The following is a 13,070-nucleotide window of genomic DNA, read 5'->3' as shown; positions in this document are numbered from 1 at the left end:
CGTGCGGTTTCTTTTTGACGGAAGTGATTGGATACTGACGCTAAGCAGTCTAACGCAGCCGGATTGTTGAAGAAAACTAGGGTTAAACATGGCACAACATTGGCGCTACTCAATACCAATGATTGCGACGATACTTTCATGGAATTTGGGGGGTTTTCGGATGCTTGGCAGCTGAGACGTAATGGCGCTTGACTGAGCAGATCTAGATGTGAAGGATACCATCGTGTCAAACACCTCAGATTGTTTTCGCCAATCGATACGGTGAAATACGTATTGTTTTTAATAACTGTTTTATGTATTATAACAGACATTCCAGGTAGAGAGAACTACCGTCCTAGTCTGCTTTCTTCTGTTAGAACACTAAGCTGTGTGATGGTATGTACTCTTTGGTAAGTATAGTTGTGTTTTGGTTGGTAAGCCATGGCTGTTTTGTAGTGTAGTCGCAGTTTATTGCACCGTGCCCTTAGTGGATGATTTCAGCCCAATATCTGCTATGTTGCTGGGATGCAATCGTACCATGGGCTGTTTGGCTGTCGTAAGGATTTTAGTTACCTACTATTCAAATTCATGGTAAGACTTGTTTTAGTGTAGCTTGATATAATTTAATGTGTTTCTCTGTGTACCAGTTGTCTAGCCAGCTTTCCAACAGTAGTTCAGTGCTATCAAATGATTTTGCCTTTATCTTTTAGGATTTCCTACAAGATATTTTACAGCATTAGCATCTCAATGGAATTTCCTTGCCACTACTTGCAATAAGCTGTCAAGTACTCAATAACTGAACACCAGAGACTGTTAACAGAATCCTATGGCATTAAGCCAGTCTTTGGAAGCCAGATTGTTGCAAGCTGATCGTAGCAGTATGATGACCCCTCTGGCACGTGATGGCAGACATCAACCACAAAACAAACTCTTTACCTTACCCAGAAACTTCTAATGGATATTCCACTTTCTGCTAACGTCAAAGTCAACTTGTAAACAGTGGTAGCTGATGGACACGTGACTATGGTACGTGCTGATAGTGTGTAACTATTTTCTTTCCATTATGTATAGGCTTTTTCCAGGTGTTGTCGTGTTTGCAACAAAGAACTATTCACACAAGTAGTGTTCACATCTGGTACTTTGGCATGTGCTAGGTTAGTGTATAGTAATGTGCAGTTTGTGATACACTGTAATGTATGTTTTTCTTCAGGTTGAACTTGCTTTGCTTCGAACAGTTATTCAAGGTACATGTGTAGTGTGTAGCTGCATCATCTTACTTTTGTTATTGACAAAACTGGAACGTTGGAGTGCATGGAGCTAAGAATGTTGTGTAAAAGAATGAACAAGACATTTTTATTTTTATTGTGGAATTTATGCATTTTAAATTATGCTCTCACGTGACAAAAACTGAATTCATTATCGGACACAGCGGCCCGCGCGTAGGATCCTGCGTGACCCTTTAGGCTCATTGGCGGACACCGGATAGGTGCTTACGGAGAACTAGGCGGTTTATTGATGGCACCGTACGGATTTCTTCGCGGGTGAGACGCGTACATCCGCGTACAAGTGGTCCCAAACGGGGTACTAACAGTAGTCCGCGTACGCCTACGCGGATAACCGCATCTCAACCGTCTGCTCCCACTATGCGGTGTCTAATCCCCTTGGTACGTTGTCCGCAATCAAGGTGCGTTATTCCTGTGTGATCTCTCTATAGGGTGATTTCTTTGTAGCTGAACTCTCTACAAGGAAACCTCTTCTAACTGAGCTCTGTACAGGGTGAATTGTTTGTAGCTGAACTATCTACAAGGTAACTTCTTCTAGCTGATCTCTCTACAGGGTGATTTGTTTGTAGCTGAATTCTGTATAGGTGATTTGTTTGCAGCTGAGCTCTTTACAGAATGGTTTCTTTGTAGCTGAACTCTCTACAAGGTAACTTCTTCCAGCTGATGTATCTACAGGGTCACTAGTTTGTAGCTGAATTCTCTACATGGTGGTTTCTTTGTAACTGAACTCCCTACAAGGTGACTTCTTCTAGCTGATCTCTCTACAGGGTGATTTGTTTGTAACTGAACTCTCTACAAGAAAACTTCTTCTAACTGGTCTCTGAACAGGGTGAATTGTTTGTAGCTGAACTCTCTCTACAAGGTAACTTCTTCCAGCTGATGTCTCTACAAGGTCACTAGTTTGTAGCTGAACTCTCTACATGGCGGTTTCTTTGTAACTGAACTCCCTACAAGGTGACTTCTTCTAGCTGATCTCTCTACAGGGAGATTTGTTTGTAGCTGAACTCTCTACAGGTGATTTGTTTCCAGCTGAACTCTCTACATGATGGTTTCTTTGTAGCTGAACTCTCTACAAGGTGATTTCTACTATAGCTGATCTTTCTACAGGGTGATTTGTTTGTAGCTGAACTCTCTACATGATGGTTTCTTTGTAGCTTAACTCGCTAAAAGGTAACTTCTTCTAGCTGATCTCTCTACAGGGCAATTTGTTTGTAGCTGAACTCTCACATGATTGTTTCTTTGAAGCTGAACTCTCTACAAGGTGATTTCTTCTAGCTGATCTTTCTACAGGGAGATTTGATTGTAGCTGAACTCTCTACAGGTGATTTGTTTGCGGCTGAATTCTCTACATGATGGTTTCTTTGTAGCTGAACTCTCTACAAGGTAACTTCTTCTAGCTGATCTCTCTACAGGGTGAATTGTTTGTAGCTGAACTCTTTACAGGGTGATTTGTTTGTAACTGATCTCTATACAGGTTACTTGTTTCTAACTGATCTCTTGAATTCTCTTCAGAGTGACTGCTCTATTAGGATGACTGCTCTATTAGAGTATCTTGATCTCACACTTGCTACACCAAGTTGGATTTCGTGTTATAACTCCGTGGCTTTAAGTCTGATTCTTCTACACCATTGATGAACCTTTCTAAGATGATTACTCCATCTGTACAGTGATTTTCAAAGCATTACCCTAAACGGTTTATCTGGTAGGCATGGCAAGTAGTCATTTTTTATTAGCTAATGTCGATTGCATAATTGTTACACACTGTTGGTTTTTTTGTTGTATCTTCCTGGTTTTTAACTCGATTTCTTTCAAACCACAAAAGGTTTGTGGTTCAATAGTTAACCTATTCACCCACCGATTTTCAGCTTCTTCCCATACGCGGTTTACCCTGTAGGCATGACAACACATTGGTGTTATTTTTGTGAATAATCGCTCATAACTCTTTGCCTGTTTATGGTATTCCAGCCAAAGTAGGTACCGAGATGCATCTTTATACTCCCCTTCTGTGCACCAAATTACAAGGCAATCGGATAAAGCGTTCGCGTTTTATAGCAGTTTTTGTAAGTGTGCGAAAAGAGGAAGAAAAATAAGAAAAAAATGAAGAAACTAAGCCAATTTGTGAAGTCGCATATCTCGGGAACGCCTGAAGCGATTTCACTCAAATTTGGAATGTGGAGTACTGAAGTTGGAGGGAATGTCCACAGCAAAAATCATCTCATTTCATGGAGGCAACACAGAGCTACGGAAGTGCGCAAATTGTGTTTTCTTTCTTCCTGTCAATATACTCATGGGTGTTGCGCGCCGGCTTCTTGGGCCGCATGACACACTACCATGTGTCTTGATCTGAATTTTCAGTTATCCAAACTGTGGAGGTGAGACTGTTCTATTAAAGTATTTTGCCTCAAGTGTGTGTTTTATTAGAGTAATTGAACAGGGCTCTGTATATAAATAAATGAGCCTCTATTATTCTGATTACTGAACACACTCAGAGCCCAATGAGTTCAGATGATGGCAGAATGAAAAATTTAAAGTGAACATGAAGTCCTTCATATTTATTGTTTTTGTGTAACTATAGTGTAGTCTGAGGCAGCTGGAACAGTTTAGCAATACAGGTACCAGTGTGCGAAATAATGTCTGGACACCAAAAAATTTCCAGTCAATTATATCAGGTGTCAGGCCATAATTGAATTTGACCGGAAATACTGTCCTTTCAAAGTTTATAGTGTTAGCATTGGGCCAGGATGGAGACATGATGGTATTGACATGTAATTAAGTTATGTTCTTTTGGTAGGGATGCGGCGATTTGGTATACAAATACAAAAAGAAGTGAAATCTAATCTAAAACAGCCAAGCTGTAAAAAAAGAGTGCGGCCCTGAGAAAGGCTATGGTGAAAAAAGATGTGAAATCCAAGGTGGCGGCCAAGAAATGGCTGTGATGGTAGGTTAATGGTAAAAATTTTAATAACGACAATTCAGGTGAATTTTGTGCCAAGACCAAGCGGCACCAAATTCACCTGAATTGTTGTTATTAAAATTTTTACCATTAACCTACCATCACAGCAAAAAGATGTGAAATCCAAGGTGGCGGCCAAGAAATGGCTGTGATGGTAGGTTAATGGTAAAAATTTTAATAACAACAATTCAGGTGAATTTGGTGCCGCTTGGTTCTTTTTTCACCATAGCCTTTCTCAGGGCCGCACTCTTTTTTTACAGCTTGGCTGTTTTGGATTAGATATTATTTACTCTAATAAAACTGAAATAAAATACTCTAATACAGCAACCAACTAAAGAATTCAAGACTATTAATTTTGAAGCTTAAACATCAATGAAAATTGCCAGATACAGCAGTAAACTGGCATTATTAGCCAACTATGGTGGCATAATTTTGGGAATAATGGGCAATTCTCAAAAGCATAATAGGTGATTTTTTGAGTACTGCTCAAAAGCATAATGCTCAATTTTTGGAGCGTAATAGCCCCATGCTTATCTTTTGGTTTGTACTGACCACAAAGGCATGCCCAAGTTAACCTCTGAGGTTAACAGTTTACTATGTTGTGCCAGCCTACTTGTATCAGTCACCTGTACTGTGGTAGTAAAATGTATTTATAACCCGATTGCAATTGGCAGCTTTTACTTGTGGTATTCATGATCACCTGTGCAACCAGTTTTTAAGAAGACATCAGTGCATCTATTCAAATTAGGGATGGAGCCACTATATATTCTAAGCCATGGTAGCATAAGCAAAGTTTGGCCATATAGCTATATCGGCAGTAGAATGCCTTGACTGAAGTCCTTATGACTCCTTTCCCAATTGATTCCATAGAAGCCCTTTCATGTGGCCAGTAGCTACCCTTTAAAATGCTGCACTATCAGTATCAGTGAGTGGTTGATAAATAATCAGCTCTACAGTACATTGGTGGCCCCAATGTTTGAAACAACATACAAGTGGTAGAAACACAGGAAAAGAGAAACAATAAAAGTTAAAATGCCCTGTCAAATTGCTTGATGCCCACTCAAGTTTCACAATGCCCTGACAGTACGACAGGACATGTCTGAAAAGTTATTTCACACACTGAGGTACACCAACCTGTAGTCCAGCTGCCACTATACCATGATCTTATGCTGCCAAATGCAGCAACATCTGTGAGCTCTATTGGCATTTTTGGGCACTGTGATATCCATTGATGGAGATAGACTCGAAGAAACTACAAAGCATTTAATAAAATGTAGTAACTTATAAAATTGCTTCCAGATATTGTAGTTTTCTTAGTCACTTGTATTGAAATTATAATGCATCTATCAATGTTAAGCCCCACTCCCCCATATGGGAAATGTCAGGCTTTAGGGAAGGATTTGAAGTTGAAAATGTGCCCAAGAGTGGGGAATTAGAACAAGTGGTGAAAAGTTCTATTTATGTAGCACCAAAACTCCCTGTGAAGTCCCATGTCATAGGCGTGAGAATTTGACCTAGCAATTTATCCCCAGGTTGGAGAATTAATTTTGACTTACTACCAGATTAGTAAAATCCTCACTATATCCCCACCCTTCCAATACTGGGGGGAGTGGCAAAGTGGGGCTTAACATTGATAGGTGCATAAGGATTCAGTGATTTGTTAGTCAAGTTTTTTGGTGGTGTGTTATTGCAAAACATTGATGGACCCCATGCATTTTAAAATATTCCATAACCTTTAATCCAACTTGAACACCTCGAACAGGCTCTGCCTTCTGTGTACACCCTCCAGTGCCTAACTGGTAAAGTAGATAATAATAACAATAACAACCACAGCAAGATGAAATGCTCAATTTTATTGTCTACTTACAAGAATCTAAATTCTGTAGATCCCGCTTGTTTTTGTCTAAATAGATCCCCATCTCTGAGGTGATACAAACCACAGCAATTATGCATATTCTGCAGTAAAAACAAACAGTTGTATTGCTACCACAACATAGTTGCTGAAATCATTTATCCATACTTTAGTAAAAGCAGGTTTTGTAATTGCCATGCCCACGCATTTTAAAATATGCACCATAACATTAACCAATACTGCCAAGCTGTTTTGAAGGAAAACTGAGGTTTTTTTGGATGATCTTGAAGGGTAAGAAAGCCCAAAATTCAGTATACTACTGTACTGTATGATATGCACTAGATACATTTTATTACTTTTATTATGGTAAGTGACTGCTCTATTAGAGGATCTCAATCTTCCATTCTGGTTTTATGTTTAATAAGTGTCTTCAAGATAATTAAAATGAGCAAATTAAAATTGCTTGATTATACCTCAATTATTCCAAAATTATTACTATTAATTCTTATTCTATCATTTATTTCCAAAATTGCTTGTTCCAGCAAGACTGCTCTAACAAGGTATCAAGTTTTAAAGGTGCTGGATGGCTGCACTCAGCCACCAGTGGTGCAAAAAATCCTTGATAAGGTAAGAAAAATGGCAATGTGGGTGGGGATGAGAAACTAATAATTAAGTTTATGCGGCCTAAATATATACTAATAACCTGACACGTGTATACTACGATAAATGTAATTTATTGCAACACAATAAATTGAAGTTAACATGCCTTGATGTGGGCGTAGAATGGATACAGGGCAAACCTACGTATTATACCATACTAAATGAAGCCAGCATCCTTTAGTGATAAACTAGCCTTTCAAGTAAAGTAATTTAATTCAGTAACGCAGAATCCATGAGATGACTGTCATGTCCATTAGAGAGGCATTGTATACTAGCAAAGTAGCCCAGTGCTAGCACCACAAACTGAAATCAATGCATTTTTCAGGTAAAACTTGAATCCAATCTTGTAGAATACATGAGATGTAATGACATCATAATGATTCATTGTAATAAACTACTGGCTTGACAGGTTTGAGATAGCGAGATCATGCCATAGTGCATGGCATGTTCGCGGACAGAAAAACTTTCCCTCCCTACCACCCAAAACCATGCATTAAGTATATATGTGCCAGTGCATACTCCAACATTTTCCTCAGTTGCCCTTTCCCCAAAGCACTTTTGTATAGATATCTGTATGAATGTTATTTATGTTTTGTGCTGTTATGTATATTTTATGGCAATTGTGCAAAGTTATGTGGTAGGTATTTGCATGAGTGTTGTTTGTTTGGTTTTGTTACGTACACTTTGTGGCTTTGTGGAAAATGTTATTGTGGTTAGAACTAGGAAAAAGTAGGCAATAGAGCTAGGTGCAGTGAAAGGGTGGTGTGTATAGCTAGGAAAACATTATACAGTCATGTCTATTTTGTATACACATAAATACATGGTAAGTGGTAATTGCACCCCAGGGGTGAGCACTGCTTGAATATGCTGAGTGCACACTGCCCCAGGGTGTTTCCACACCAATCAGCATGCTAACTACATCATTTTCACAATCAGATTTCTACAGTTTCTACCAGGTATCATGTGCACAATTGCTCATGTGATACACCCTATTGAATGGCTTCATTTCATCATTAATAATGATTTGATTTGATTCCCAATGGGCCGTGACAGCATGTGTATACCTACTGGAGAGTTCCAAGGCTGAAAGTTAATGTGTGTATGCATGCCTAGCGATATGCTGGACAGTCAAATTTTTTACATCCGTTTTTTCCTGTACATGCATGTGAGTCAAATATATTGGACTCTACTAAATTGCTAAAAAATAAAGTCTTGCATGGTTTTCTGCTCTGTAAAAAGGATCACTTCCCACCATTTAAATATTAAGTTGTTCATATCCTTCCTTTTCTTAGTTTTTCCTATACTCATTTCTATAATCAAAAGAAAATGGTACTCCAAATTAATGATGGGTGATATTGACATTTTGCTATACAATATTATGGTCATAACAAATATCATGGTTATCATGATTATTGTTCACTTGACTCTTGTAATGAAAAACACGTTAATTAAATGATAAAACTACATCAAAAATTTGCAAATATTTTTGGGACTATCACAATTATTACACAATAATTGCCTATCTCGGTTATCACTAGTCAACCAAAAGCGCACAATAGCCAATAAAATAATCATGATCACCATAAATAATTCCCATCCCTACTTCAAATGTCTGTAGCTGCTATTAAGAATCATCATAGAACTATTTTACATACACTGTAAATAGCACAGTTTTCCCTGGTGTGCAGGACACACCTCATGTTTTACAGTGCATGGCAAAAGTACCTTCATGAAGATTTTATAGTGTGTCTAACATCTAATTTAGCATTTAAAATAAGGAAAGGTCTCACACAAAATCAAAAATATTGTGTATTTTTTTTAAATAGTGTAATGCAAATTTTGGTTTGCTTGTATGCCTGACTACAATTGAAAGGCTGGAGGCTAATGACACATCACACTAATTTAATGTGAAGATAGCAAACTCATGCGCATAGTAATATTAATACCATACCTGTTTCTCTGCCCATACAAAAATCTCAATAGTAGCAGTGAAATTTATCCCGTATTTCACTGGTATCAGTGAAAAAGTTGTAATTTCAATTTCATTGGTTAGAATTTATGTTAACAATGTAGCGCCTGACACGTGTTTAGTACATAGTGACAAATAGTGTACATAGCAATACTAATGCACAGCATGCGTATATGCAGCAAGTATGGTATTAACTGGGAAAAGCATGGGTATAGCAGTGAAATTTGGGATAAATACCACTCTTGTTGCACTGAAAATGGAAATTTCAATGCAACACTCGTGGTATTTATCCCAAATTTCACTGCTACCCATGCTATTACTAGTGCGTATACATAATTAGCTATTAGGCAAATTAATGTCAGTTATATATAAACTGGAGGTGTGCTAGCATTTTGTGCTGCATATAATGAAGTAAATGTGGTGGTTATGGGCTACTTTGATCATACGTAATAGCATGAGCTCAGAGATGAAAGCAGTCTTAGTATATTAATTCCTTGACAAGTATTCTTTTCATGTGAAACTTCAATATGTTAAAATGGTGAGAGATTGATGCTGATGTCTTAACCAACTAATTCCACTCTCCTGTCTTCTGAATTCCTTATACAACTAATTAAAAATCTAGGTAAATTGTGCTGTGTAAGGTTGCAGTGCATGGGGTAACTTATTATCTATATCAACTGTAGGTATAGGAGCACATGCATGCAAGATGTGTTCAATACAGTAACCATTTTTCTTACAAACATTTCTTAACATCCAGACATGTTTTCGAAGCATCCAAACATCGAACATCATTGAATATACAGTAAAAAGATTGAGACTGAATTGAACAGCAACAAGGTAGATTGATGGTAGTTACAATGAGTATTATACCATTACACTGCATTCAGGAACCAGAGTATAAAAAAGCTCATGAACGATATGCCTTGCATAAGAAGATACGTAGCAGCGAGTGTCAACTTTCTGAACAAATAAAGGAAATGGAAGCAAGATTTGAAAAGTTGCTATAAACCACAAAATTATTTGTATGTATTGTATGTTGACTTTGTCTATAGTTATGAAGAGGAGAATAAACTTCCATCTTCACGTGAAAAAAAGCAGTTGCGTGCACTTATCAAAGAGGCTGAAACAACAGTTATACACAAAGGAGGCTACCAGATTGGTAAACAGAACATCATAATCCACTGACTGTCATTATATTTCTTTCCCTCCAAACAGTGTTTTGTACCTGCAGTGAGGCTGGTAGTGCTCGTGTGGTTGATAACATTAAACCCACACATCTAATTATTGATGAGGCTGCCATGATTACAGAGCCTGAGGCTATGATCCCCATACAACTAGCAGATCATGTGACCCTCATTGGAGATCACCAGCAACTGCAAGTAAATGAGACATCCCTACACCGTGTTACTGATAATATGATTAATTTTGCTTTTACAGCCAGTGATTAATTACAAGCATGCTAAAGAGAGAGGGTTAGGATGCTCTTTGTTTGAACGTTATGCACAGAGCAATAAAGATTCAGTATGTTTGTTGAAAATCCAATACAGAATGGTAGATAAGCACTATTTCATGCAATGTCATTGTTATATTTCATTTCAGCACGATGCAATTTGTAAGTTTCCTTCAGAACAATTCTATGATGGACAGCTCATAACAGACCAATCTGTATCTCAACAGTTTTGTTCATTAGAAGGATTTTGGCCCAATGGACCAAATTGTCCTATTGCATTTTGTGATGTGGAAGGTAAGGAGGAAGATGGTAGCATTGACCACAAAGTCTATCGCGAGTCAAAGAGAAACAGAATTGAGGCAGATAAGACTGTGAGTGAATTGTCTAAATACCATTGTGATGCATGGCATGTAATGTGGTGACTTTCAGGCTGAGATTATTGTGGCATTGAGAAAGAAGATTACACAGAACAACATAAATAATCCACTACGCATTGCTGTCTTGACTCCTTACAAAGCTCAAAAGAAACTGATGGAGGAAATTGTAAAAGAGAAGAACTTAAATGTTGACAGTGTATTAACTATCACTGAAAGCCAAGGTAATCACTGAACTATTGTATTATTTTGGTTATTAATTATTGACTATCACTATGCTCAATAGGGTGTGAATTTGAATTTGTAATCCTCTCTACTGTGCGGTCAATTCCTCGCACAAAACTTAAGAATAGAGCAGCTGTTCAGCCAGACAGAACATGGATCGGAGAGCATTTGGGCTCTCTCACTGACCGTCACCAAATCTGTGTAGGGATCACACGTGCCAAATATGGACTGGTCATTGTTGGTGAGTATATCAACAGAAGTATGCCAGTATTCGAAGGGTGTGAATATTACAGTGTTTGAGTCTGTAACTTGTATTATTAATAAATGCAACAGTTAGCACTTATTCTTATGCAGTGTAGTTATCATGATGTGTTTATTGGTAACTCTAGGAAATGCTGAGCTTCTTAAATATAATGAGACCTGGGAAAAACTGTTGAAGCACTATGAAGAAAGAGGATGCAAAGAGGAAGTTAAGGATTTTCTTACAAGGAACAACAATTAAGTCTTTATGGGTATAACATGTAAGGCTCTTAGTATGGTGTTGTACTTTTTGTTACTATATACGGTTGTATGTTTTCTTTTAGTATGGTGTTATGCTGTTTATATTTCAGTTGCATATTTTAATGACATTTTTACGGAAATCACATTATCAAAAATTCATTGTTAATATCAAGGCTATACTATACATATGCGCACACAAAGATTCAACCGGAAAATGTCTAAGAGGGAATTTTAAAATGTTCAAATATTGCATGCACTCATGTATAAACTGTACCACAGCAGATTCATCATCTCCACTAAAAGGCATTGATTGTGATTTATATGGTCACTACATTGTCACAACATAACCAAAGCTAGATATTGTATTTAACAAGTGGTCATGATGCTAATAACTGCATTGCATAAAGCATCCCATAATTGAAAATGCAGTATATACGTGTAATGCAATCTTCATGAACTTACCTGTGTCCTCCTTTGTGTCCCATTTATCTTTGCTGACAGCGTACATAAGGTGTCGATTCATGCATGGTAGTGCCATGCAATGGCTTCCCTACTTTTTTTAATGGGAAATGTCGATTGTAATGTTCAGATGAAAACAATAAGCTTAGAGCCACTTTCTTGTAATGTGGTATGTGCAGGTTCACCAGTCACAATAATAGTGAACAACCAAGTACATACAAGGATGAATTAAGAATCTTCAATTAGGGATCAAAGAAATAGAGAGCAGTGAAACAAGGGAGGTTGTCTATGCACAAGACCAACTACCACTCCTCATTTAAACTGTTTATTGATGCAGATTCAAGCAAAGAAAGTAGTGAAGACAATTAATATATTAACTTTAGCCTTAAATAATGTTGCTGTGTAAATCTTGCTGAATTGCTATTCATGTAAAATCTTATTACGAATTGTGAATTCTTGCTTCCATGTTGTGGCTTTTCTTGCAAATTAAGCTTTTGAATGTATGTGTCCCAAAATCATCCATGGTCTTACAAGTACTTGTAAGACCATGGATGTTTTTTTTGAAAAGTCTTGCAAGAATTTTTACTAGGTAATTGCATGCATGCATGCACCTGAAGATATACCAAAGGACTTTTAATCTCTATTCCTTACACGTATACCTGCATTAATACATATTATGAAGGTGCCATCCACAATGGTGTCTATTGTCATGGCAGGCAATTAAATCATGGTTAAATCATGGTTAGCAACAAGAGCAGATAAATGAGGATAAGTGCTTAATGAAAGGATTTTGGTTTATCAAAATTAAAAGTAATTAGTATAAGCTCTTTCTAAAAGAAGTTTCTATGAAGCCCTTGGAACACCCCCCTGGATCCACCGCTGACTGATTATTGGAGATCATCAACAGCAAGAAATTGGGACATTTTATATGATTCTCAAGTTCATGTGAATGCATACCATACTTGTTTTACTTTGTAGTTTCTACAACCCTCAGACTTTCAAAAAGGGAGGTTCCACTCTGTAATTGTAGCTTCAGCTTAGTTAGCTGTAAGTTGAAGACCAAAAAAAAAGTCATCACCTGCTCACAAATAGCTGCCCCTCACCATAGATGCCCTCACCAACTATATTTCCTATTTATACCTAGATACATAGCTTGCTACACGGGAACACTGCTCCTCAAAAGACTACTATGACTGCTCTATTAGAGTATCTCGATTTGACTGCTCTATTAGAGTATCTTGAGTAAGACAGGCTCTTTCAAAAGGGGGTTCCATGGAACCCTTTGAACCCCCCTGGATCCGCCCCTGGGTTATCTACTGCAAGGTTTTAGAAAAATCATTATCATGTCACAGCAGTAACTACATT

General features: G+C 37.7%; 2 protein-coding genes across 2 annotated transcripts in view; both read left to right on the top strand.

Moving 5' to 3' along the window:
- LOC136267628 (3'-5' exoribonuclease HELZ2-like) overlaps positions 1-9,954 on the top strand; it is a 55,900-nt gene extending 45,946 nt beyond the window's left edge. The window contains exons 16-18 of the mRNA XM_066062787.1: positions 9,454-9,533; positions 9,584-9,855; positions 9,912-9,954. The gene's annotated coding sequence lies outside the window, so the exon portion shown is untranslated. The remainder of the gene's footprint in view (positions 1-9,453; positions 9,534-9,583; positions 9,856-9,911) is intronic.
- On the top strand, positions 9,554-11,247 carry LOC136267627 (uncharacterized). The gene is made up of 8 exons (XM_066062786.1): positions 9,554-9,693; positions 9,749-9,855; positions 9,912-10,075; positions 10,134-10,217; positions 10,296-10,517; positions 10,576-10,744; positions 10,807-10,986; positions 11,135-11,247. The coding sequence occupies exons 1-8, from the start codon at positions 9,554-9,556 to the stop codon at positions 11,245-11,247; spliced, it is 1,179 nt and encodes a 392-aa protein (XP_065918858.1).
- The last annotated feature ends 1,823 nt before the right edge of the window (positions 11,248-13,070 follow it).

This window comes from Dysidea avara, chromosome 9 (assembly GCF_963678975.1).
Source record: "Dysidea avara chromosome 9, odDysAvar1.4, whole genome shotgun sequence".
In the NCBI taxonomy this organism is placed as follows: domain Eukaryota; kingdom Metazoa; phylum Porifera; class Demospongiae; order Dictyoceratida; family Dysideidae; genus Dysidea; species Dysidea avara.
This window is presented reverse-complemented; position numbering and strand designations above follow the sequence as displayed.